Source organism: Hyposmocoma kahamanoa, unplaced genomic scaffold (assembly GCF_003589595.1).
Source record: "Hyposmocoma kahamanoa isolate Upper Pololo Valley unplaced genomic scaffold, ASM358959v1 102, whole genome shotgun sequence".
Taxonomy (NCBI): Eukaryota; Metazoa; Arthropoda; class Insecta; order Lepidoptera; family Cosmopterigidae; genus Hyposmocoma; species Hyposmocoma kahamanoa.
This window is the reverse complement of record NW_020653337.1, coordinates 7,605,087-7,633,042: the sequence shown is the minus strand read 5'-3', so window position 1 is coordinate 7,633,042 and position 27,956 is coordinate 7,605,087. Positions and strand designations below refer to the sequence as shown.

Genomic DNA, 27,956 nt, shown 5'->3' with positions numbered 1-27,956 from the left:
GAGTGTTTTTCTGAGTGTTCGATCTTTGTATTAATAATTATAACAAAGGACTATTTAATTAAAACATTGTTCTGTCTTCCGTCACACTAGAAAAACCTTAAAGGTAGTAGAAAATCTGTTAAAAAATACGAACAGTTTGACAAAAAATATTTTTTTGACGTGTTGAAGAAGTTGGCATATCACTGGTTAATGTGTATAGAGTTAAAAGGAGATTACATAGAAAAATAAACCATAATTTGAAATAAAAATTTTCTTTTCAAAGTCACGGACTTATAAACCCTACAAACCGCCCGTGTATGTACATATATGTACGAGCACGCTCTACATATTTATGTATTTTAAGCTATTTCTACTTGCATAACATATAACCTGTGTTAACTGTATAAGTTAGTACGAAATAAACACTCAAAATGAACACACACATTTCTACTCAACAAAACACTTTCTTTCTACAAAGAATTAACATGAACAACAACACAACAGAAGTTTTATTAACTTATTGTTGCCCCTCAAATTGTTGTGATTTAAAGCTTTTGAGTGGTACTGCAACTGCTATGGACAGGCGTGTCGCTTACCATCAGGCGCACGACTTGTTCGTCCCGTCACTTAGTTATTATAAAAACAGGGTTAACAGCACTCATAGGACCTTACATTTTGGTCCTTCGAACCCAATTTGAACCAGAAGCCTAGTATGATGTGAACAGGCTCTTCAACGTGACGTCTATTTGCGTGTGCTTTGCGTCAGTAATTAAATTCATTAACTCACCAATACCGAGGAAAGCAACAGTGGCGGCAAAATATTCATGCATGTATAACAAAAGAGCAAGGGGTATGACCGTCGCCATTGCTGTTGCCACTGCATATATGTTGTATAGACGCAGCATTACTCTGTCTTTCTGAAATTTTTAACATTATTAATTAAAGTCTACTTAAGTTTATCTTAGCTCTTCAATAAAACGTATGGAGAGATGGCACTGGATAGATGAATATCAGCAGAAAAAATATTTATAATGATAGAGATCGAACTATCCCAAAATATCTGCTTTCTCGTTTAGAAACAAATATTTTAAGACGACTTTAATTTTCAATCAAAAGTGCACCGTACCTGAGATAATAAAGGTTAATTTTTATCATTTTGATACTGACCAATAAAATTGAACAGTTTAAGCAAAAAAGGTCAATGAGTATTGCTGATAGGAATACAGAAGTAGATTACTATTGTATTTACGAAGTATTCGTTTTTTTTTTTTAAGAGACCTGCACTAGTGTGCCCGACTCTATGTCGCGACTCTATGTCGCGGATGTCATGGACACATATATGGACAACCACAAATTACACCACGATAGATATAAATGTGGGCCATACGAATATTTCTCCCGGCCCGGGAATCGAACCCGGGACCTCTGCGTGGCAACGGGACAACTCTACATAAGCCCACCATGTTCCAAAACTTGACTCTAGACATCGAATATATAACCACAAATAGAGACAAAATGTCATTTAATTTGTTTGAAAACTATTCTGCCAAATAATTACTGTGACAACTGCGCTTCGGTTGGCCAGCCCGAATGAGTGTCGTCAATTGTTTTACTTCAAATCGACCAGGTTAACTTGAGCTTTGCTATAATGGACGAAAATTGCAAAATTATATGTTTCATATTTAATTGCCGATGAAATGTGATTCCGTTTGTTTTGTATTAGATGTTTTACTGTTTTTCCCACTCCACTGAATGGAACATCCCCTCATAGTTAGAGATACTATCTTTATTACAATAAATACAGAATATTTTTGGAATATACGGAGACGTACACACAGGTCAGTTGTTGGCGCTGTACTATTTCAGTTTTATAATTTGTGATTTCAGCGCAAACGAGAGTTCATATTTAAAAGTGATATAAGGTCCGTTTACCTGATGAGTTGCCAGAGACGGATGGCCCTTATTACATTTCTATTTCTGGTTATGTACACGATGACTCTAGAGTATCTTGGCGTTAAGTTGAAGTTGTTCTTATAAAAGGTACAAATAAAAAATACCCATTGGCATCATTATACCTCATAAGTAGCATACACGAGAAGAATGCTTAGTATGACGCTCATCCCGAAAATGGCGAAAAGAAATGCCCCGGTCAATTCCACTGCTGTCCGTCCTGACCGTTCCCGTATTTCAATTTCCACTGCTAGCGTGAAAGCGGCCAACATGGAAAATGCCTGAAAGAGATTTAATTATGACACACATATAAAATGAAACTATTTTTTCGGCTCTAAATCGCGTACATTTTTGTTTTATCAAAGAAACCATCAGGTGGAATGGAGTTATCTGCCTGTTGTGTATAAAAAAAACAACGTTTCGAGTTCCTTTATTTTTTTCCATCCCCTAAGGATCCTATAGACACGGCTGACTGAGATGGTAAAAGTCATCAACCAATTATGTCTAATATTAGTGCAAAACACTGTATTGTTCACTACAGTTACAAAAGTTATTAATTAAATGCCTTATTTTTAAATTGTAGTTTTTAATAATATGTCTATGAAAAGCATTGACTTACAATTATATGGACGTCGGGTCCGCGCTAAAAAGTGTCCGAACTTATAGGGCGCTAAAATCGTATACAGAGCGTCATTCACGCTTTAGTCTTCGTTTGTTCGACTGACAGCGAAGCAAGCAAAATTAGACAGTACTGCGATGACATTACAATTTAAATTCAACGTTTTAGCTTTTTCATATTCCTTTACATGTCACTACGTTTAAATAGGTTGACTTGGGACATTTTTTTCGTGGTTTTTGTATTAGACCCGTCGTCCATTTATTTGTAAGTCAATGGTAAAAAGTGAAAAATAAGGTATTTAATTAACAACACCGACAAGAGTTTGGCTCTTAAATAGGATGATGAATGGAATTTAGAATCACAAAACGTAATCGTTATTGATTAATGTTTCGATACCTACCTGCTTAAAGGTGGATAAAAATAAAACTAAATATCGGATATAAAAATAAAAATAAGTATATATTGTTAAGGGAAAGTTCATATCAATTGTTAAAGGTGTTCTTACCATATTAATATATCCAAATAGTAAAATCCCCCATCGAAGTGGACAACAGAAACAACAGCTATTTACTTCGAACACCTTCATACTTAAAAATTAAACTTAAAAAAGCTTTTTACAATGACCGATTAATTTGTCTATCAAACTATCATGTTATTCTGCCGAATGCGTGGACGAAAATGTAATCAAACATTGGTAATGTTGTTTAAGTCATTTATAGCGTTATCTTTAGAACATATAGTTCGATGAGCGCGATGACCATACACTGGCGGTCTTACGACAATTTGCTACACAAATAGCCCTTTAAAAATTTAACAAAAAATAGTTGACTTAGGGTCATATACCAGAACTCTACTCAATGCTCAAGTCAGGACTTGAATATGATTTCTAGTGCTTTAAATCATACTCAAGTCCTGACTTGAGCATTGAGCAGAATTCTGGAATACGACCCGTAATATAAAAGCATGAATACCCCACGAAAATATTTTAGAACCCACCGTCTACTGACAGACAATATTCAACCAGATTCTCTAATCTACTTTTGAACTTTAAGGCATAAGGTTATTAATGTTCAGATTACGTAAACGTGCACAAATTCCTGTACCTTTCTGCATTTGCCCTTGCCCAAGTGTAAACTTAACAAAATAAAGACCAACAGAGTCATGGATGTACATTGACTTCTTGCCATTTACCCGACTTATCACCCGTATACATAAACAAATTACCTACCTATATACTTTAAATGACTGAGCAGCCATGCTTTCTATCATTTTCTCAGTATGACAAACTTTGAACACCCCTGGACATATAAAACGAGCGACCTTAAATTTTCAGTATTTAACGCGCACACACTCATAGCCCCGCACTAGGGAAACCCTGTTGCGCGTGTGCCATGGACATACACATGGACAATGACAAATTACACCCAAACTCAAGAGAGAAATAAATGTAGGCCATACAAATATTTCTCCCGGCCCGGGAATCGAACCCAGGTCCTCTGTGTGGCAGTCACATATGGTAACCGTTCGGCCACGGAGGTAGTTTAATATTTAATAGCATTATAAGCAAATAGCAGTATTAAATGGCCTAAAGCTGAAACAATGTTTGATTGATCAAAAACTATTATGCAATATTCAAATTGGTATACTCATAGACCATATTTAGATATATGGTCTATGGGGTATTACTAAACGACATTTGTCCTTTTTGAAAGTTTGAATTTGTAAAACGAGGGAAAACTTTTTCTTCGACGATTACTTTATTTTTGTATTCGAACCCTTTGAGAATAAATATGCAACGTTGCTTTAACCCTATGAGAATAAATATGCAACGGATTACTTATATGTTCAGGTTTGTATAATCACTTACTTTGACTTTAGGAATATGTGAAAGAAGATTAACAAATTATTACTCAAAATGACCCATGTATTTCATGCAAGAATAATGCAAATTGTATTACAGACAACATTTTACGAGTTAATGATCTACTGATTAGCGACTGGGTGGCTTGTTATTACATAATTGAGCCACCAACCACGACCCTCAGCAGACAGCGTTTATCCCCTCAACGTTTGTTTATTTTTCGTTCAATTACCATCTGTTCCCCGTTAACTGAGTTAATGGTTTGTTTGCCGATTTCACTAATAGTGTCGTGTGTGCACAAGAACTTTGCAATTTGACTGTCTGCCTACTTAGTACTCGCATAATCAGTAACTGTCAGTTTGCTTAATCACTGGAATTTACAACTTTGTGATCTATACACGTAGATCACATTTAGTTCTTAGTAGATAGTTTCAAATTAACGCCTGTCACTAGCCACTTTTAGCGTTTTTACACTCGGTTTTGATTGCCATACAAAAATCAACAGGCGGAAAAACAAATCACAGTTCATATCGTGTAGTTGTATTTCTGCAAATCACAATTACCAAAAATTAATATATTGAAAAATTTTAAAAATGCAAAAGAGAAAAATTTACCATAAGGACTAGATAATTTTTAAATTTCGGAAGTATTTCACATTAAAATTAACAAAACGACAAAATACTCATTGACTTTTACGCTCCCTATGCTTGAAACAGAACGTAATTTAAATACCTTTTTTTTATAGTCTGTGCTCTTTCTCCACGATCGTGAGGGTTTTTTACCGCTTACACAATAATTACAATAAAATTAAGACTGATAAAATTTAGTGACAGTACGTTTTATTAACAAGGTAAACGTGAATTTCTTTTATAGTAATGATTTTGTGGTACAATTCATCTGTACTTACGGAGTGTCACAATTTTTAGGTTAGATAATATAATCGTGCGGTTCTTTTGCATTTCCACTGTTTTCTAAGCATTTTTATTTCTAAACCTAACAAAATGTACTCAAATAAACCTTAACTCTGTATTTAATTGCCAAATAACTCTGGAAAAGGCTTCCTAAAAATATGACTCAACGCCTTCTGATTTTTTGTAACAATTCGCCGCTTTTCACATGTTTCTCATAATGTTATTTCTTATTTTGTAACAAATGCAAGAAGTCCTTACGTTTTTGTTATGAAAATTTATTTGCTGTAAATATTAGTATTATTTTAAGATAAAATGTTTAAACCTTTAGAGTTGGTCACAATAGAGTGATATGTTTTTATGACCATTCACAAGGTCGCCTAAGCTAAGATCGTTCATTATCTCTACACACAGTTTCATACTGAGTTAAATTCTCACTTAAGAATATACTATTCTCTCTTCATTGACCACAGATAGATTGGCAGCTTTATTCTTCTAGAAAAATCTTATACAAGGATTTTGTAGAGTGTAGTTGGGGTAATGGTAATGAAACAATTCAGAAAATATGTTATTACATTTCACGTAGGTTATTTGTCTGAATTGTTTTTATAATTCAAACATCAATTTTATACCACCAACATGACATCCTAAGGGTTGGGTGCCTGGAGACCCATATAACAAGCTCTGCTTAGTTTGGGCTCCAGTTTCCCACAATACATTACTCTAAGCATATGTAATAATATGTTCTCTACTATACTGTTACTTTGTTTTGTATTATGGAGATAAATAAAGATATTATTATATTATTATTATCAATGTGGTTAACAATCAACATGCTCCATCCCTTTCTAACAAAATACAATTCTGTTTTCATATTTTAGGAGCTTCGACACAAAAACTGATAAATTTAGATTCTCATTTCGTCTAGTCTTATTGAATGAATTTATCGCATTGTGTTTAGATCTGTGCATCTGAAACATATTTGGACATAGTTATGCAAACTAGAAGCAACCCACAAAATGTCACTTTTGAGATAATTAGATTTTTGTCAAAACAGTGTGGATAAATAAATAGGTAAGTTATTTAAGACAAATAACGTGAGTTATGTGTAGCATTGAGAATGATATAGGGAAACTATTATATAGCAATAAATAGAAAACATTTATCTTTTTTATTTAATTAACGAGAAACATGTTCTAGTTTTCGTAATGAAAACGCTAAAGATCTACAGTACTTCAGTGCATGTGACATGGATCCATTTAGCATATTTTAAAAATACATTATATGAAGTTAAGCAGGATGGTTCTTTTCAGCTATTAAAAAGTTACTTATTTAGGGTTGGTACTCTGAAGGACTTTTATTTTCTCCGTTTTGGCTTGATATATTGCCAGGATCTTTTGTGAGAGGGTAAAGGACACATCTGGTATTCTACCTAAATACATAACTCAATTTCACTCGAGGTGTGGGTTGGTTCTTGTTTGCTTAACTATGTCCATTTTTGAAGCAGATTTAGCAGTTGATGATCAGATTGGATAAATTATTCGAGGCAACATACAAACATTACTGTATTTAAAAAATAATGAAATGTCAAAATGTGAGTAAGCAGTTTAGAAAATCAATTTACATTTACTTTTTAAAGCTAAAATAGCATTCATTATTGATACTTGTCACACACCCTTAGGCTCTGGCCACACAGAGGCAGCAATGGAAGCATTCCAGGTGTGGTAATTTTTGAAATGTACATTGTTTGTTTTGTGAGTTCATATGAACTCTGCCACACTGATACATGAGGCATCACTATTATTTTACAAGACTTTTGCAGGTGCTTGCACCATACATAGCTTATCTGAATACACAAAATCAAATAAAAATTCTTGAACATATTCAAATTTTTCTTTACAGCAATGGCTGCTCATCTCTTCAACCGCATTGGGCAGGTTGGTCTTGGAGTCGCTCTTGTTGGTGGTGTAGTCAACTCTGCATTATACAATGGTAACAATTACAATCTTCACAACTAGTGAACTGTTTAAAAGTTATAGTAACAACATATTCAAAGGAATTAGCAGTTATCAACTTTTTATTTTATTTAGTGTCTACACTACATAGTCTGTATTTAAGAAGACAGAGTAAAATGACAGTTCATTGCGCAAAAGTGTTGCCCGCTTGCGAGCAGTTAGTGATTGCAGTTGATAAATATTCTGTCGACTTTCGACTTAATATTGATCACTCTTATGCGATATATATCCTCAACACATTATTCATCCCATTACTGGGCACGAGTTCATTTGAATTGTCAATTGTCAAAAGTGCAAAGAGGAGACATATTTAAAAGTTTTTCACTTTAACTCAACATAGATAATCAAATCTGGCCACTCTTGTTAAACCGCATATGAATGTAAATTGATCTCAATACTAGCAAGCCAGCTGTCAAAATAGGAAAGCAAAGGCAATAATATAATTAGTAATCATTAGAATGTCGTAACATTCATAATTCAGTCATTTTTGCCAAAATTTTATCATCTTTCGCAATCTATCTATAACAACTACATAACTATTTAAAATTCTATGAAAACTGGCAACCCTACAAATGTCATTTTACTCCGTCTTCAAAAAAGACAGACTAACTTATCTATACTATAACTATAAGTAAATATGGTTATAGTAATCTTTAAAAATCCTTACAAAAATATTGTTTCTTTAATTTTCAGTTGATGGTGGTCACAGAGCAGTTATCTTTGACAGATTTGCTGGCGTTAAGAACCTTGTTGTTGGTGAAGGAACACATTTCTTCATACCCTGGGTACAGAGACCCATCATGTTTGATATAAGATCGCGACCCAGAAATGTCCCCACTGTCACAGGAAGCAAGGGTGTGTATCATGCACAGCCTTATTTATGATTACATTTGCCATTACATTTTAGATTATGAACTATAATAGAGCAACATAGCATATTGTAAGCTGTATATTTGATTTTTATGTACTTGACTACCTTTTTGAGTGCCGGTGTAAAGACAAATCAAAGCCTAAATTTAAGATTTCTTTGTACCTATTTCTTCATAAATAAAAATGAACAGAGATGACGTTAAATCCAAAGTTTAAAGGGAAACTTCTTCACTTGTCATGACTTTTTAGCTTTACATATATTTATTTGCTAGTATAGATAATTACAAAACCGCAATGACTCACTAATAACATGTGTATCATTTCAACACACAAAAGAGAAACTAGACTAACATAAAGCATAATAAAAAATTAAATATTTACAAAAGTTATAATCTTTTTGAATCACTAATTCTAATTTTATAATTAATATAATAATAATATATAATAATTTTGAATCAATAATAAATTCATGTTAATAAAAAACTAAACTTATATTCCAGATCTCCAGAATGTAAATATCACACTCCGTATCCTATTCAGACCGGTACCTGATCAGCTGCCCAAGATCTACACAATCCTGGGAGTTGACTATGATGAGAGAGTGCTACCGTCTATCACATCTGAAGTCTTAAAGGCTGTAGTCGCACAATTTGACGCTGGAGAACTTATCACACAGAGAGAGGTCAGCAATTTAGTTGTAAAAGTTTAACATAATGACATTCAATGATAGTTCTAGCTCTAACATTAAAAAAGCAAATGTCACTTCCTCACATGGCGACATCCCGTATGGCAACACAGCATTCAAAAAATATAAATTATTTAAAACAACAACTTTTATTATTTATTTCGTTTTAATGTGTATCCAAGCACATTTACGAATTTGAAAAATATAATTTGACTTTAATTTTTTTATTATTTTGTCGGTATTTAAAACTTTGTTGGAAAAGTCGGAGAAATGGCACACCAAGAAATGTAAGTAAGATTTTCTTTTATTATTAATATGTTAAAGTGTTATAATTTATGAACATATTATTTTTGTCACCTTTGACATATAGTAGCGTGAGAAATAAAAACAGTATTGTTCAAAATTACATACTATTATTTTATATATATATTATTACAGTTTCATTACCGTTGCCATTTAGCAACGCTAGTCTGGTTCAAGTACATTTTTTCACAATTTTACAGTTTATTGTTTGAGTTTACTTTAGACTTTGGCTGAAGTAGTTGATCAACTTGAAACAGTGAAGATATCCACATTCCAGATGTGTACATAGAACCATCGGACGTGGCAGAATTTACCGACCAACATTCTGCGAATGAAGACGAGGACTCTACCTATGTGGAAACCCTATCAGGTCGACGCGTTCGAGCGCCGGTCGAGCTTCGAGTTACATCTCTGGAGCCGGTGGATACCTCCGGCCCTTCCAATAAAAGACGCAAAATCTCAAATCATGCTTGGAAAAAAACAATTTTCTACCTGACCCCAAAATCATATGTCATGAGCTAAAGTATTTTCTGGCCATTTTAGTAGTATCAGGGAACAATAAATTACCTAGTAAAAAAATCGTGTTGGTACAGGGTTAATGTTATATTATACGGAATACTCTGGTGTATAACAATTACAGGATTGGGATTCGTGGTAAAAAATGGTTGTGGCCGATGTTCACGTGGTTCATAGATGTACCCATAAATAACTTTTGGATCTTGATGAAGATGTCTGGCAAAAATGTATCACAGTTAGATTTCCGGAAAGAAATCGCACTCTCAATCTGAAGAATATGGCACTACACCAGAGATTGGAGGACATCCTTTTTGGAGGAAAGTTTTGCCAGGGGTGCGATATGATGGTGAAAAGCATTTCCTCAAACAAATAGAGAACAAAAGATGCGGGAGAGGGTTGCAAAACAATAAGTAGAGTAATTTGTACTAAATGTCTTGAAACATACAATTTTTTGCTGCCATTACATGCTTTTCATTTATTACCCAACTACCGCTAAGAATTACACATAATGTATGGATGTTTGTTTTTATGGAGCTAGGCTGCCATCTACTACAAAGTAATTAATTTGTACACATCGTTCCATATAATTTTTTTACAAGGCACTCCTTTTAATAAATAAATTGTTGTTTCTTTTTCGGTAGTTCTCATCATTTTTGAACCACTATGGCAAATTTAACAGTTATTTCGTACTCTATTGCTATTAAACAATAACTTTAATTCAATAACTACTAGATAAAATGAAAACAAACCAGAAACGGACAGAAATAAAATTTCAAAAAAATAACAAAGCTGAGGATCGGGATTTTTTAAAGAAAAATTTAAATCTTCAATATCTTCGAAACTACTAATTTTCGGACAGGGTATAACTTGACTTAATTTGCTTCAAATTAGGTCTACTTTCACCCCTTAAAAGGAATGTATCGAGTTACCAATCACCCTGTATATTGTCTAAACATTTTTGTCACTCGTTTTATTTTATGCTTTATGTCGTTACTGTTTAATTGATTATTTAATTAGGTATTTTATAGCTTTAATGTTTTATGTGTGTACTATAAAATAACCAATACTTCAGGTAGATAAACATTAAATCATGCTTAAAATGAGACGTACTTACAAGAACGTTACCTAATCTATGGTCGAACTAAATCAATTGCGTTGTGTTGTTGCATCTATTCTAAAATACAATTTTTTTATTCACGACTTCTAAAAAAATTCAAAAATATATTATTAACTAGGCATAAGCAAAAACGCAAAATTATACTAGCAAAGTCCATGAACGGCTCTTCGTCGTTATTGGGGCAGCTTTCGCCATCCTTCTCTGTCAACAACACATTCTACACCAGAGTGGACAGTTTGACATTTTGAATGTATGTTTTGTAGTTACCTGAATCATGAAGATTTCCTATTTTTCACAGAACAATAAATACAATAGAAGTGCTTACTTTGCGTGACTCGTGTGCCACCAATTCGTGGAGTTTGCATACTAGAGCTCAGTCCACTATTTTCGCTTTGTACGTTATGGTCGTATCAATAATCTCGCGCAAAACCTTTATTGCGCTACTTGGAGCATAAAAATTATACGCACTTGTAATATTATCTATGGTATTGTTTCGTATCATCTCCATTAAGTCTTATTTTATTTTAATCAATTTTCTATTTAGGGTAATCAATCACTTTTTTGTTACAAGAAACGAAAGTAAACCTTATATCGCCGCAGTACGGTCGTTTTTTGGAAAACTAAGGAAACATCTCGATTTTGTCGTCGTTCAACTTTACTATTACATTGCCACTAGACGGCAGCACATTGATTGAAATTTCAATATAAAATCACGAAACATAACTTGTAACAATAGATAACAATGATAGTATTTAACTTTCAACGATATGCCAACAGAGTAAAGTTTAAATTATATTAACAGTGCAGAATTTATTATAACCAATGTCAAAATTTCTTAGTTTTTCAAATTATGAATGTTTACGTTTTGGCGACAGCGGTTCTGATAGTAATCGAGGCTTAAGGCACTTCCATTGTTTTTTTCTTCTGTGTTGTATACTGTTGTCTATTTTTTAGGTATGATTTTTAACCAATTGAGAGCATTACCAAGAATGACCATTTCATGTAACTTGTTTCATAACATTGGATGTGAGACTCCTAATCTCTGGACATGTGCAATAACAAACATATGGCATAATGTTTATTTCTAAGACATTCTAGTACTCTTAGCTAGGGTAGTCGAGCGTTTCTGTCAGCAAGACGAAAATCTATCTATTTAGATTTTCGTCTAACAGGTGATATTTTTCAAGAAATTTATTAAATTATTGGTATGCATTTTTCATATTATACTTATTTTGAATTTTGTTGGTAAGAGTAATTAACGCATAAAAGTCTGCAATAAACTTATTTCATACCAACATAGTTGATGAAAGTAAACTGAGACAAAACATTATGGTTCCAGATATCAGGAAATGTACGAAAATAAAATAAAAAAAATGAAGAACTTTAAATTATAATCCATTTCTCATTTCAGGTAGTCTCACAAAAAGTAAGTGAAGGCTTGACAGAGCGAGCTGGCCAGTTCGGTCTCATCCTTGATGACATCTCAATCACACATCTGACCTTCGGCAAGGAGTTCACACAAGCCGTCGAATTAAAGCAAGTGGCTCAGCAGGACGCTGAAAAGGCGCGTTTCCTGGTAGAAAAGGCTGAACAGCAGAAAAAGGCTGCTGTTATAGCTGCTGAGGGTGACGCGCAGGTAAATTTGATCTTCAACGTTATAATGTTAACTGTAAGGTCTATAGAGTCATTGTATTGGCATAGTTGTGGTTACTGGTTACTTTGTACAGTTTGTATTTTACTAAAACAAATACTGCAGCCAAGTCTGAATTAGGCTATAGCTTTTACTGTTAAAAGAGATCTAGCTTTCAATTATTTCTTAGCTACATTTAACACACGCAAACAGCAACATACACATCACAGAATTGGGTACTATCCACCTTATAGAATTATGCAATCATAATATTTTAAATAAAAAATAATTGTTACAAAATTATATTTGTATTTGCATTGCAGGCGGCCGTACTTCTCGCTAAGTCATTCGGCAGTGCTGGTGAAGGTCTCGTGGAGTTGCGTCGTATCGAGGCAGCCGAAGACATCGCGTACCAGCTCTCCAAGTCTCGCAACGTCACCTACCTACCTCAAGGACAAAACGTATTGCTAAACCTTCCCACGCAAAACTAAACAAACCTTTAGTACGCATCTGCAAAATTAATTTACATAATAAAAATCATAAACTGAATATACGGTTTAATTACAGTGTTAAAATAGGTGTTGGCTCTGTGAAATTGCATTTTAACTTACACATATATTATAACAATGTTGCATTTTGATGAGACTTTCTGCTGTTTCCGCCGATAGATTGTATTGTAGTCATTTATTAGTTTTATGAAAAATTGTAATTACGCCATTAAACTATACTTTTGTTGAAAGTCGTTTTATATTAACCTACCTTATATTATTTTATTTTTTCAATGGACCAATTAAATCTACGTCATGAAAATTAATTTTATACTTTTTTAAATTTAATTATCTAAGATTTTGTTAATGGTTGGAATGTTCTTGTCAGCACTCTACATATTAAACGGGTTTTATAAGTTGTGTCAGCCGCACGTTATGTTGCAATTTACACCAGTAGAGCTATCACGATGGCGCGAGATCCATTAAACTATACTTTTGTTGAAGGTCTTGTTTTATGTTAACATACCTTATATTGTTTTATTTTTTCAATGGACCAATTAAATCTACGTCATGAAAATTAATTTTATACTTTTTAAATTTATTTATCTAAGATTTTGTTAATGGTTGGAATGTTCTTGTCAGCACTCTTTATATTAAACGGGTTTTATAAGTTGTGTCAGCCGCACGTTATGTTGCATTTACACCAGTAGGGCTATCACGATGGCGCGAGATAGAGAGGGTTATTCTTTTTTGCCATAGATATTTCTCGTCTCACTGCGATATGGACTTAGTAAGCGAAAGCGGCAGACTACTCGGATAAACGGCGAGGCGACTTAACGAAGCAGTCCGCCGATGGCGAAAAATGACCCAGTGTAAATGCGCCATTACTGTGGCCGCACGTCGTAACACCATTTGCTTTCTAATAGTCTTTCAAAATAAATAATATACAGTGTTTTTATTTTAAATGCGACAGTACGGGGGATGGCCTTTCCTCTAAAGGAAACGCACATTAGACTTGTCACCTTATGTCTCAGGGTGACGGGCACAGTGGCAGTGCCCCTAAGATCTTTGCGATTTGAACCTCTGAGTGGCACTGCAACTGCTATGGATGGATAGAGGTGCACGACTTGTTCGTCCCGTCACTTGGCATTATAAAAAATAAAACTACATAATTTAAGATGCTAATCTGCGATGATTGTATAATAGTAGTTTATGTGACTGTTAACTAATGAAAGGCATTGAAATACGAGCGAGGGTTATACGAAAAACATTTCACGAGTGTTTTAATGCTTAATTATGTACAGTTACATACACTGCTATAACTACACGCATAAGCTCTCTGTGATGACTGGCGAAATGGTGGCAAATAAAAACTTTTCTCACGCGTGTCACACAACCGTAGTTTTTATTTTTAATTCATAGACAAACTAAAATCGGCCCTAACTAGCATATCCTTGCTTGATATAAACATAGATTTAGTATACAATATCATGTATAGGATAAATATCAATTCGATATGAAGTAAAATAAACGTGAAATTGTCGAAATTGTTTGCTATTGACATTTCATTTCGATTATAACTTCATCTCGACCTTAGACTATGGAAATTTTTTTCCATCCTCTAAGATCTCGACTGATATTAGAAATGAGGGATCAATCAAACTGTTTTGTTTTTCAGATATGTTCGAAATTTTAATGTAATAATAACATCGAATATAAGAAATTTGTTCTAACAATGTGACAACGTTAAAAAGCTTTATGCTGGCAGTAATTTGCGGTTTTTGAACACATTATAGAGTTAATGATATGGGTGTAGATAAAGATAGAAATACGTAAACATATTACTGCATTTTAAAAAGGTTATTTCAATATAGCCCGAGAATACAGCTATGAACACCTAAATTTTTTCAAATTATGTTTACAATCTGTAGGTATCAACTAGAATAATAATAATAAATTATCCGCTCCGAGCGAAGAGTAGGCATATACGCGCCAAACAGGGCCTACTTGTTCTTATTATACACTATGCTTATACTCTGTAGGTAAGATCGACAGTATTCAGTAAAATACAAGTAACCTGACAGCAAAATATATGATTTTTTTTATCTAATTGATAATCAACAAACCATAACGTACTATCTCAATTAAACACTTCCTCTCCATAAATATCATAGTCTGGAGAATCATCACTTTTGCTTTGACTTGATTTTACCTCATCTTTGTCCAAGGCAAAATCCTTATGAATCTTATTGAAAAATACATTTTCTCTTACACATGCTTCTTTTATATACTCAGTCTCTGCCAAATTCAAATTTCCTGGGAGGACTAATTTGCACAAATCAGCATTTTCTTTAAAGTTCTTTATTAAATTGTCAACTTCGTTCTTGAAATCCTCACTGACTAAGTCTTTAGAGGGTCCCACTATTCTTTCAATGAGTAGTTTTGATTTATCACAGCTTTTCTGCATTCTTTGTAACAGTTCAAATTCTGCATCAATTTCTTTTTTATGTGGACATAAACTTTTAGCTTTTCGAAGTTTTTTTAAAGCTGGTTCAAACTGGCCTATCATCCTGAGGGCCTTTGCATTTTGAAGTAACACTTTGGCATTGTTCCATAGACTACCTAACCTATTTAGTTCATTGCAAGAAACACAGGCCTTCAATGGCTGTTTGGTTATATTGTAACATACCGCCAAATTAATGTATAATTTCTTGAGCATTTTTTCCTGCAGCATTTCCTCATCCTCATCAGCTAATCTACAATTATGTAACATGTAAATAGCTTTTCTGAATATCTGTATAGCTGCAGAGTAACTTTTAGATTTGTACAATGTTACTCCTGAACCATATAGGAGTTTAACTTCATGATATACTCTTTGAAAAATGTTAGGTTCTGCTAAATTTAACTTTCTGAAAAAAAAAACATTTGACATAAGAAATAAATCTTGCAATGTGTAACTGAGTATTTTTGTTTGGAACACTGGGAAAAATGTGGGATTTGTCAATCACTGTAGTTCATTCCAATTCTTACACTCCCATGGAACTTGACAACTCATGACGAGAGGCAGGATATAGGCATAGGAGTATGGAGTTCAGTAGACCTCTGGGGTACTTGGTACTGTATCAATATGTATATATTCCTAGATAGACTCAATTGAAATTGGTCTTTTAGCTACATAATGATCATATACCATCAAATGCATATCTTCCAATTTATAACAAAACTTACAGAATAGAGATACTGCTCTATTTATTAGGTGACAAAACATATTTAAATTAATGTCACTAAAAGGAAGTCTAAAAGCCTAGAATGTCGTATTTCAGTACTCGACTCAAGTATCGCCGTGATCATCAATCAACGAAGCATTGCTAAAACATTGGTTCAAGTCTTGTGACAAAGAGGGCTAAAACTCTATACTCATATGAGGTCTTGTCTCTCACTACGAGGCGACACGATATAGGAGAATAATATAATCTACATGGGGTGTCAATATCGGCCTTGATATCACAAGGCCGACATTGACACCCAAGTGTTGCAGGCCTTATTAAAAATACGATTATAAAAAAAAAGAATTTTGTTTATTCTTGAATAGCACTCAGCTGAACTATACTCAAGTTTGAGTTGGGATTATCTATGGTTCTATGCGATTTTCGTTCTTTCATTCGTATTTGTCTATTAATACTTGGCTATTTAGCCTAAGTTCCTTTCATATAGGAAGAACTTTAACATTGTTAAAATCAAGTAGGTTACGCTGAAATTTACTACTGGAAATGAAAATTACTTGTTATGATGACCGATCGGGATATGAAAAACTGACACTGGCGATGATTGCTATAATTCCTAAATTACTATGATAATACTATTGGAAATTCTTAAACGAGTGCAATGTTTAAGAAACGTTGTTATTGTCTCAATATATGCCTATCAACAAAACAAAGCTTGTTACTACAAGATTATTATTGTTGGAAAGAGAGTAACTTAGTATTGTTCTCATTTAAATTTGAAGAAAATATTTCACCTCTAAGGGTGGTAAACTTGGGAATGAATCGCGCACTTTCCGTTAACCGATTTCAGTAAAACTTGGCAAATAAATGTAATCCCAATAAAGAAGCCGATAAGCAAACTTTTGAGGTCAATTTTTAGTAAAAAAGTTATATTTTATTCAATACAGTTATAAAAGTTTTTTTTAAATACCTTATTTTTAATTTTCCAATCATCATTCCAATTTACACCATGTACATTTTTACAAAATATTTTATTTTCTTTTAACTATATGAATTTTTACTCAATTTAGTTTTATAATAATAAGGAAAATAGCAATAAATTAAAATGGGATCCGTGAAGGGCCCGAATCGTTAGGTTCATTAGAAAAATAAACAATAATCGCGATTTAGATCATAAGAAATAGTTTCATTTCTTACGTTTTTTTTTAATCTCGCACATTTCCGTGACAATAAATTGGATTAAGCAAATTTATTTTATACTTTTAATTACCAACCTTCAACTTAATATTAGTATCTATAATTAGTTTATGAAACAACCTACATTTTAACTTAGAAGTTCAAATTATAACATTCTAGTTGGTCAAAGTTAAATAATTGAAATTTTTTCGCCTATCATTATGTACTCAAGCGCAACCAGGACCTCGCTCAAGTTAATACCGATTTTGACAACGCTCAAGACAAGATTTTACAGTTGTGTACCATTCAAGAAACAGCAAAACTGAAACGAATCTCAAGCACTGTCCAAAATGAAGACTCAAGCTGTCACTTCCTCTGACATTACTCAGGTGAACTCTGAGTACAGATTCTACACTTGAGTAATGTTCTGGAATAAAAACTCTGCTTGAAACCATACTCAAGTCCTGGTTTGAGCATTGAGTCGAGTTCTGGAATACGACCCTAAATCATTTCTAGAAAGCATGCTATCCTCAAACTAGGACTTTTGCAGTGGACATTCAAGAAGTTTTATATCAAATTAATTTTGCCAGAGAAATTCAAGAAATGTCAACTTTGGCAGGTTTCTTTATTTTATTTATCACAATTCATTGTTACATGATAAATAATACTATCCAAGAAACTGATTAATAATTATTTATAATAAACTAGTGGAGTAATTTCACAAAAATAATTGAATATCAATTCAATAACCTTTTAAACCTTTTAACCGACTAACTGCCTCCATGGCCGAACGGTTACCATGCCGGACTGCCACGCAGAGGTCCCAGGTTCGATTCCCAGGCCGGGAGAAATGTTTGTATGGCCTACATTTATTTCTCTCGTGAGTTTGGGTGTAATTTGTGGTTGTCTATGTGTGTGTCCATGGCACCTGAGACACAGGGTTTCCCTAGTGCGGGGCTATGTTGAGTGTGTGCGTTATTTATTTTTTTATTTATTTAATAAAAATTTTAAACGAATTAATAATTAATTAACTGGGTTATTAAAACACTGCTCAAATAATTATTTCCACGTATGTAGTTAAATTAGCAACAGCAAGCTAATAGTGGCTATTATTATTATTTTGGATGTCAATTTTAGGCACTCGCCTCCCCGTGACCTAAAACATAAATTTGAATTTGTTAAATAGAAGAGCCCCGACATTGGCAATTATTATTATTACAGTGGCTTCATTGTAGCCCCTCATCACTGCAATCAACAGCTGATCTATTGGGATCACCACTAATTACAGTTCGGTGTCAAGGCCAACAACATTGAAAAACTGAATGATTTACCTGGCTCTGACTGTTTTTATAACCTCTGGTTGGGCCTTCCTGATAAAGGATATCCTATCCTATCCATGCTATATAGCTACATAGCTCATGCAGCTTTATGTGAGCATAAGTAATTTAATATTTTTTATTTAATATATTATTAATGACTAAAATGGATTCTTATATAGCAGCCCCAATTCCGCTCTCCTTGTCATAGGGGATGAATGCCCCTATATTAGACACTGCTGGGCTACATGCATCCAAATGTATAACTAAATTTTAATTTTTACAAACAATGAATAAGTGCACATCTTTGTATAAACTAACACATGAGTCTATTGATACTTGAAATAAATGTATTATTATAATATACCAATTTTATACATACTCTTCAGTAGGAGTGATAATGCTTTTAATCAGTTTTACATAGAAAATGCAGTCAGCTTTAGGTTTGATCCTTGGCACAATACCCAATTCTCCATACATGAGTTCATATGATAGCAAGAATACAGACAGTTCACCAACAAGCATAGACTCAACTGCAATCTGCAAGCCTGGTAATAATCCACTATCACTGAGGTCTACTATCTGAAAATGGAAAAAATTTTTAGAAATAGACACAAACCAACAACTTTTAAGGACCAAGTTACATATACTTATCTACTTTATAATTAACAGGGATCGGAATAGGTAGAGTTTTTACGAAGAACATAGACAGAAAATAGAGACTTCCTTACGACAATATTTTTTAGGTCCAAGCCCTTTTCGGGATTCGGGAAATCACTTAACAATATAAAAAATTTACATAATTGGGGACAGGTAGGTACACTATATTTATCTTAACTTTGCTACGCACAGTGGGTCGGATCTGCGATATTAAGGATATAGGATTTTTTTCACGATACCTCTTTAAAAAAAATGCCAATCGAGGGATCTTATTATCCTAAATGAATATTGTTATATTACATTTTGCCACAAATGTAATAGTTCAGTGGGAAAAAAATAAAATGTGTATTTTTTGTATGGGACCATACCTATAGTGCCCCATCGTTACAATACTTAATTGATCCAGTCTTGGACTCACTACAGACGTATTATTAGACCTATCTTCTATAGATAAGCACACTAAACGCGCGCCCAAGCCTACCTATTCACTACTTATACGCGTCAGAAAATGGGCAAAAATTGCTCATAAATTGATTCTATACATTAATTAGCAGCGACTGGAATAGGTAGGGTTTTTCGAAGAACATAGACAGAAAATGGAGACTGCCTTACAAGAATTTTTTTGGGTCCTGGATATTTTCGAGATTCGGAAAATCACTTGAGTACATTAAAAGTTGACGTTATTGGGGATAGGTAGGTTAGATTATATTTATCTTAACTTTGCGACGAGCTGTTGCAACACCAATTTTTCAGAATATTTACGATTCCTACAAAAAAAAAATCATTCATTTTTTTCTAAAAGTATACATTTTACAAAAGACTATTTCCCGCCAAACTGGAAACAGTTACTTAATATATTTAATTAGAGTTAATAAGATCAGTAATAACATTCTGTTTTATGGATTTTCCTGCAGAATCCTAAAACTATCGCAACAACTCTTCGTGTTCTAGACATTCTAGGTATACGTTTTAACTTTCTGAGTCGATTTTCATGTCATAATCAGAAAACTTCTGCATGCATAACACATTTTGCCAGCCTTCTTTAAAATAAAAAAAGGTGCGACATATAAACAATAGTAATATCGGAATAGATTGAGTACATTTACCTAAACCTCAAAGGAGTACACATAGAGTGGATGATAATTACAATGTTTTCATCTCGGAATTTTAAAAATCACGAATTATTTATTGGATTTTGAATACATTGATAACAAATAATTAGTTTTTAGGGTTCCGAACTAAAACTGTTTTACATTAAAGTCTTTTGCTTCACTTATAGGGAAATAAAACTAAATTGGTTGGTTTTTCGTATTTATTTGTTTCAGTAGGAAATTAAAACTTTTGTTTCGAATTCATACTGATGTTTTGTTATTAGTCAGGTAATTTATATAAATATATTAATATATAAATTAAAATTTGTCAGATAATTACTGTAGTGATTCCAAAACTGGATCAACTAAAACTTCGTAATGATGGGGCACTAAAAGTATGGTCCCATACAAAAAATACACATTTTATTTTATTCCTACTAAACTATTAAATTTATGGCAAAATGTGATATGACAATTTTTATTTATGACAATAGGATCTCTCGATTGGCATTTTTTTAGAGAAGTTTCGTGAAAAAAATCCAATGTCCGCAATATTGCTGATCCGACCCACTGTGTCACAAAGTTAAGATAAATGTAGAGTACCTGCCTGTCCCCAATTATGTCAATTTTAAATGTACTAAAGTGATTTCCTGAATCCCGAACAGGTCCAGGACCTAAAAAATATTGTCGTAAGGCAGTCTCCATTTTCTGTCTATGTTCCTCAAAGTTTAGGGAAGAAAACTCTACCTATTCCGATCCCTGATAGTTAAGCATGGTCTAATATAATTGCCTACATTTTAAACAAGTAATATTATTTTTTTAATAAAGGAGAACAAGGTCATTCTAGGAATTGAAACTGTTTTTCCGGATTTAAATCACGTATCTGGAAACACTAACACTCACAACACACAATCGCAAAAACCTAAGAACTGATAAGGTCATTCTAATTATTAATTAATGATACAACAATTTTTATTCTAAAGTCCTCCATGACTTCCTTGATTTAGTTCTATGAAAATGTGGTAAAATGATAGACTAGGCAGGATCAAGGTCACAAATAAGGCTTACCAGAGGTCTATCAGGTTTCCTAATATCGAAAGGCTCCTGTTCCTTCTCCCAATATCCCGAAAATGCAATATAAACTGTATTAGTTTTATCCAACGGGAAACCACCCCCCTCTTCTAGAATTTTCTTCTTCACAAGCCCAGCAGGGTCTACTTCATACAAGTTATTTTTCAATTCTTGAAAAGACATTACAGGTTCCCCAATAAAATCGATAAGCTTTGTCTTAGGCGTCTCCAATTCCATATTAGAATCCGCATTCTCGTAGTCCTCGTTGATTTGCAAAACTGAGCCTGTCGTGAGCACTTGCCTATAAAAGTTTAGATTTTCACCAACGATATATATATACTTTTCTCACCTTTTTCACATTTTTATTTTGTTTTCCTAAACCTAAAAGTTACTTCACTTACCGCAGGCTCAAACCGTTTTCCAATACAAGACTAGGATTAGTAGCCATTATAAAGTTAAACTATTTTATAGAATCAAGGCGCGGTAATTATACGAAAAGAACTCAAATAGTATATCTTTCAAACATCTTTTAGTGGAATTAATGTAACTAATTTATATTTATAGTTCACTAAGTAGTCTGTGATTTAAACAAGTAAACTGACAGCACAAACTGACAGAGAAACGTGAGAGAAACTTACGTATGAAATTAACAGGCAAAGGTCAGAGACCATACTGCCTAGTCATTAGTTTCTCTTTTTCTTCAGTACATATGTTTCGATTTAAATCTTCAGTGTAAGATCCTTCAGTTCAAGTCTTCAGTATTTCCGTAAGAGCCGTGTAAAATCTTTAGTTTAAAATATGAATTATCCAGGATACGAAAATCTCGATAATATTCTAAATTAAATGTTAACGTCAAATCCTTCACTTCACTTCACTCTTTATTTTTATGGTTCCATCATTAAGAGAAATGATGATTTTGCCACGGTCCACGGCTTAGAGTATGGTTTAGGTCCACGGGGGTACTCAGTTGAGAATCTAAAACAAAAGACAACACAAACATGTAACATGTATTTATAAATATATATTATTTAAGTGGATAAATTTACATAGAGTAACAATATGGGGGAGAACTCTAAAGTTGAGAGGTTGTTTATGTTAATGGGGCGGGGGAATTTTGGAGGAAGTAAATTATAAAGTGAAACAGCAATATTAGAGCAATTAAAAAAATGTGTTCCAAGGTACCGTCTTCTAGGCCGCACTCGCACAGAGAGTGATCAAAGGGTCGTATTCTAGAACTCTACTCAATGCTCAAGTCAGGTTTGCAATTAAAACACAAGCACTGGAAATACGACTCTAATGGCAGGGACTTGAGTATGATTTTGAATGCTTTAAACCATACTCAAATCCTGACTTGAGCATTGAGTAAAGTTCTGGAATACGACCATCAGACTCTGATTTTACGCAAAAATACAGGGGTGCAAATATGGCCTAAGCGCAAACGTATAATGGTAAAGTAGAAGTGATGTTTTAGGCAAATCGCGACGTTTAAAAAAACCAAGGTTTAGTGGGTAAATTTGGTTGGAGGTTACCATAGTGTCTACCAACAGTTTGTCGTGATTCCTGCCATAATTCCGACGAGGCTAGGCATTTGGGGTTTGGTCATGGCGAGCAAATCTCTGGGAAAGCACTTATGATATTTGCATACGCTAATTCTTGTTGCATCCTTTGCAAAGGCTACTGCTTCGTTGCCACTGATCCCACTGTGCCCGGGAATCCAGGCCAGAGTTACCTCAATTCCCGCACAGTGACATCGGTACAGAGCTTCCTTAGTTTGGAGGGTGATAAAGAAATCGTCTTTGGAATGAAACGGTAGGTTAATAATGTCATGGAGCCAGCTTAGTGAATCTGAGAAAACCAAACATTTATTACTTTTATGGGACTTAATATATGAAATGGCTTCGAGTATTGCGATAGTCGCTCCAGATAGGGGGATTTAAAACTGAGTAAGACATTGAACTTGGGGAACCAAAACGGGGCTCCCGAATCGCCATGTTCGTGTAATTTTGAAGCGTCGGTATAAACAGTAGTCCAATCATGCCATTCTCTCTCAACTATATCGTTGAAGATTTGGTTTGCTCCGGGTATCTTTCATGATTCCAAAACTTAGATAGACTGTTGTGCGGAACGTTATACATTTAAAGTTAGTTTCAAACAACGGGTTCATATAATTTTGGGAAATAGGGAGTGGGAGATTGGAAATTTTGTTAAAACTGTTGATAAGATATTGTACTGTTGATAGGTTTCTTGTGTGACCAATAATTGGTAGAAGGGATAATCTCCGACAAGGATTGCAATACGGGAATCAAAGAGTGAGAAGAAAATTGAAAGATCTTGAAAAGGAATCTGTTAGCAAGGAATTGTCTACGTAGATTTAGAGGGGTCTCCTAAAATTCGACTTGAAGAGCGTTTGTTGGTGAGGATTTCATGGCACCTGTGGTTATTCTCAGGCATCTTGCCTGGATTCTGTCCATCATAGCCAAGGCTATCTTGTTGCATGGTTCCAGAAGAAAGCCGCCATAATCAAAATGACTTCTGATGATTGAGTTGTACAGGAGCTTTTGACTATACGGATGTGATCCCCAACGAACACCAGAAAGTGCACGTAGGACATTTATGCCTGTTTCAGCTTTTTGACAAATATAGTTGAGGTGATGGATGCCAGATAATATTGAGTCCAAAATCATCTGTCAATCATCAAATCAATTTTCCCTCAATTCTATGTTTTCCCCATTAACGTGTATTTCTGTTTCAGTCTCAGACGTGTACAAGTTGTAAAGGAGAGGGCTAAGAACGGAACCTTGAGGCAAGCTGTTCCAGACCATACGGGAGGGGGTTGTGGAACCGTTAACACGGACTGCGATAGAGCGGCCCATAAACATGTTGCAGATGATATTGATCATCTTCACAGAAATACTCAGATTGAGCATCTTCTGCCTGAGTAGTGGAAGATTCACATTATCATAAGCGGATGTTATGTCTAAGAACACACCTATGACGTGTTTTCCCTCGGAGAGGGCTAGTCGAACATCTGATGTAAAAATGCTTAGGCTGTCCATAGTGCCCGTGCCTTTTCGGAAGCCAAACTGGCTTCTGGATAACAATCTTTTGCTCTCCACTGAATAGTGGAATGAATATTCCAGACGGTTTTTTATTAGGTGTTCCATGATTTCAGCTAAAACAACTAATAGGGCGATAGGTCGACATGAGTTTGAATTAGATGGATCTTTCCCAGGTTTTAAGATTGGAATGATAATTTGGGTTTTCCATGATATAGGGACTATACCGGCTTCAATAATTGTGTTTATAACGTTCAAAAATAAATTTTTGGTGGGTCTAGAGGACCTGGTAATAAACGAATAGGGAATGCCGTCCGCACCCGGCGCCGAATCCCTTAAATGGTCCAAAGCACAGCTTAGTTCTTCAAAAGAGAAGGTGTCATTCATACCGTCAGAAGTTGACAAGAAGAGGTTTACAGCGGCAGATGCTTCTGAAGGAACAAAAGGGGGGATAATTTTGAAATAAAATCCACAAGACAGGGTGTCGGGTCGTTAGACGAGATGTTGTTATGATCAGTCTGAGATCTGTGAAAGGATTTTATTCTCTTCCAGACTATAGACGAGTGCGGGGTTCCAGAGATTCGCAAAATGCACGCCATCCCTGATATTTCTTTTTGCTCAGAAATCTTCTCATATGAACGGAAATCTTTTGGAAAGTTAAATAATTCTCAAAGGATAAGTCACATGCGAAATCAAGTTCTGCTCGATTTCGTCCCTTGACTGACGAAGAGCATTCCGAATCCCACCACAGGGGAGAGGAAATTTTACTATTTGCAGAGTTTTTCAAAGGGATAGTTTCATCTGCGGCTGACAGCAAACATGAGATGAACTCGGAATATATAGACAAAACGGTTGAGGGGGTTACTTGAACTGGTTGCATGTTTACAATTTTGCTGTTCAGGACCAAGGAGTACATGTCCCAATCAGCCTGCCTAAGCCTTTATTTAAGTAAGGGAAGGTAGTCTGGTGTGAATCTAGGTGGGGAGTGTCCTACTGAAATTAAGATAGGTAGGTGATCGGTTCCAAAGGAATTTATAAGAACAAGCCAGGAGGTAGAAGGGGCTAAACTAGGAGAGACTAAAGTTAAGTCAGGGGCGCTGGCATTTTGAAGGGGGGAAGTTCTGCATGTAGGAGAGCCATCATTAATTATACATAAATTTGTGCTGTCCAGAAGATCGAGAAAAGCAGAGGATAGAGAGTAGCAAATGTGAGATCCCCACAGCGAGTGGCGCATATTGAAATCTCCTAAAAGAATTAGGGGGAAGGGAGAGATGAGAGGATCACGGATAGTTCTGTGATGAGGTCAAGGCTAGGATGGGGAATGTAGACAGAGACAAATTATTTGTTTTGCGCTCTAATAGCGATAACATGGAGGCCTGTGGAGTGTAATGGGATGGATAGTTGTGTTATATGACGTTCCTTTTCACTAATAAGGCGCATCCAGCCCACCCATCACTCCTGTCATCCCGAAGGCACGCATAGCCAGGAACTCTGAAGAGGGCTCCCGGTTTTAATCATGTCTCGGAAATACCAAAAACTACGGGTGATATTTATTTATCAGAAAAATAAGCTCGTGTTTTTTAATTTTTATATTACGGGCGTTCCATTGTAGAATTGATGTCATTGTTGGATAAAAGAGATTGTAATAATTTTGAGATCATACTTGAATAATTTCAAGGCCATTGTACGGTAAGATGTCATTGAATTTGGAAAGTACATTTATTATTAAATTAGTTATAATATCTTCTTTTATTTTTTTTCCATCCTTTAAGATAATATCGGACAGGTTGTCATTTGGACTAGTAGAACAAGGATGATTATTATTTGAAGGGTCCCTAAAGAGAGAACACCCATTAGGTTGCAAGGATTTTGGCGTGGATGTTATGAGGTTATGTAAGTTTCTGTCATATCCTTGGGTTTGTTCTTGTCTGCGGCGGCTTTCTGTAATAGTTGTTTTATGATAAGATGTGGAAGGAATCTGGAACTGTAGGCGGACAGGGGTACAGGGAGGAGACCTAACTGTTTGGGGGGAGCGGGGAGAGGGGGAGTCAGCGGGCGCGGGGTCGGAGATGCCATGTCAGCATATGATTTCCGGACAGAGCTGAATCGCCTGGAAGCTTCTAGGTAACCAATATTGTCTTCAGCCATCACTTTTTTGATTAGCTTTTGACGGGCATGCTCAGGGCATCTTGAATCTATAGCTTTATGGAAGGCAGAACAGAGAAGGCAAGACACTCTGGACAAGATCATCTGGAATGGTGCAGGAGGAGCCATCATGATTCTGGGCACATCTGGAGCAGCGCGGATGAGAACGGCATTGTTCACGAACATGTCCAAAGCGGGAGCACTTGTGACATTGAATTATGGGTAGAGCATATAGGTCCACTGGGAGAGACAAATTAAAACAAAACACTTTCTCCGGGAGGATCTGTCCCAAAAATGTCAATACCACAGTGGCAGATGGCTCCCAAGTGGCTTGTCCTTCAATTATACATTTATTTAGCCTCCTACCTATAAAGGGTATGAGGCTAAATAAACTTTAACCTCTGGGGGGCATTTGATGGAGTGAATCAATTCCTCGAGGGACCATTCCAAGGGGATCTGGCGAACAACACCATTGTGAGTGAGGTGGAAGCGGAGAATTACAGCAGAAAGTTTTTGATTATTAAGGAGTGGACTCTCAATAAAGTTGTTTGCATCCTGTGGTGTTTGGAAGTAAATTGATACTTTGTCCCTGCCAATGCTTGTTATTTCTAAAAATCCCGAGACTTTGCTATTGTAGATTGTTTGGGCGATTTTTAAAGCACGCATTGAATTTTTGATAGCAGAGGAGTCACTCTCTGTGCGAGAAACATGGACCAGAAAGGGTCCAGCATCATTGTTTGAGTATTTCAAGTCAGAGTTACTTTCGTTTCCTTCCAGGATATACGTATGTTGTACTGACGCAGACGGCGGGAGTCTTGTCTTTTTAGCGGAGCTATCAATGTCCGCGCAAGCAGGGCGCTTGCTTTTTTGACCATTGATGTTGATCTCTATTGAACTAACGGATGGAGATACAGATAGAGAACGAGGCCCGCTATCAGGGGGCTCCGCCTCGTCGCTGAAATCACAGAACATAAGGGAACTCTCAATGTTATTTTTTTACCACCACCAACACAAAATACGAGACAATTTTAAACTCTCAGTGAGAAATTAAAAGCGAAATTCAGTCCGCACGCGTGTGTTAACCTTCACACCTTTCAACCGTGACTCCCGATTCGTCAAAACCTTATCATTTGTCAATATTGTTTGTTTTGGTGATTCATAATGTCATCGTCATTTCTATTGACGGAGCTAACACTATAAAAAGAACAATAAACTAAACTAAATATTACCTACTGTGCTATTTACATAACTAAATAAGAGTATATATGTCAACCTA

The 27,956-nt window shown here is 35.0% G+C and overlaps 3 protein-coding genes across 7 annotated transcripts in view; 1 reads left to right on the top strand and 2 right to left on the bottom strand.

Annotated features, from left to right (window-relative positions):
- Positions 1-3,217, bottom strand: part of LOC113232631 — a 6,350-nt gene extending 3,133 nt beyond the window's left edge. For both annotated transcript variants that reach the window (XM_026467412.1, XM_026467404.1), the window contains exons 1-3: positions 3,054-3,217; positions 2,055-2,210; positions 767-896 (exon numbers count right to left, since the gene is read on the bottom strand). In XM_026467412.1, coding sequence (XP_026323197.1) covers positions 767-896; positions 2,055-2,210; positions 3,054-3,134 — 367 coding nt within the window. In that variant the 5' untranslated portion in view covers positions 3,135-3,217. The remainder of the gene's footprint in view (positions 1-766; positions 897-2,054; positions 2,211-3,053) is intronic.
- The window catches only part of LOC113232600 (protein l(2)37Cc), a 110,119-nt gene extending 96,916 nt beyond the window's left edge, over positions 1-13,203 (top strand). For 2 of the 4 annotated variants that reach the window (XM_026467376.1, XM_026467383.1), the window contains 5 exons: positions 7,220-7,309; positions 8,026-8,187; positions 8,703-8,884; positions 12,235-12,459; positions 12,777-13,203. In XM_026467376.1, the coding sequence (XP_026323161.1) occupies positions 7,222-7,309; positions 8,026-8,187; positions 8,703-8,884; positions 12,235-12,459; positions 12,777-12,944 (825 nt within the window). In that variant the 5' untranslated portion in view covers positions 7,220-7,221 and the 3' untranslated portion in view covers positions 12,945-13,203. Of the gene's footprint in view, positions 1-5,151; positions 5,260-7,219; positions 7,310-8,025; positions 8,188-8,702; positions 8,885-12,234; positions 12,460-12,776 lie in introns of those variants that run through there. The other 2 variants (XR_003310641.1, XM_026467369.1) reach the window with 2 other exon arrangements.
- Positions 13,204-14,303: 1,100 nt separating this feature from the next.
- On the bottom strand, positions 14,304-22,017 carry LOC113232587 (inactive peptidyl-prolyl cis-trans isomerase shutdown-like). Its single transcript, XM_026467357.1, has 4 exons — positions 21,881-22,017; positions 21,477-21,780; positions 19,040-19,239; positions 14,304-15,850 (listed from the first exon to the last, which is right to left on the bottom strand). The coding sequence occupies exons 1-4, from the start codon at positions 21,925-21,927 to the stop codon at positions 15,082-15,084; spliced, it is 1,320 nt and encodes a 439-aa protein (XP_026323142.1). The 5' UTR covers positions 21,928-22,017; the 3' UTR covers positions 14,304-15,081.
- Between the last annotated feature and the right edge of the window lie 5,939 nt (positions 22,018-27,956).

What these genes read in the sequence shown, in the direction of transcription:
- LOC113232587 (XM_026467357.1), bottom strand. Translation starts at nt 21,927, where the DNA reads ATGGCTACTAATCCTAGTCTTGTATTGGAAAACGGTTTGAGCCTGCG. An exon ending in GAAAACGGTTTGAGCCTGCG is followed by an intron (nt 21,781 to 21,880) that starts GTAAGTGAAGTA and finishes AAACTTTTATAG; the next exon opens with GCAAGTGCTCACGACAGGCT. An exon ending in ATTATCACTCCTACTGAAGA is followed by an intron (nt 15,851 to 19,039) that starts GTATGTATAAAA and finishes TTTTTTTTTCAG; the next exon opens with AAAGTTAAATTTAGCAGAAC.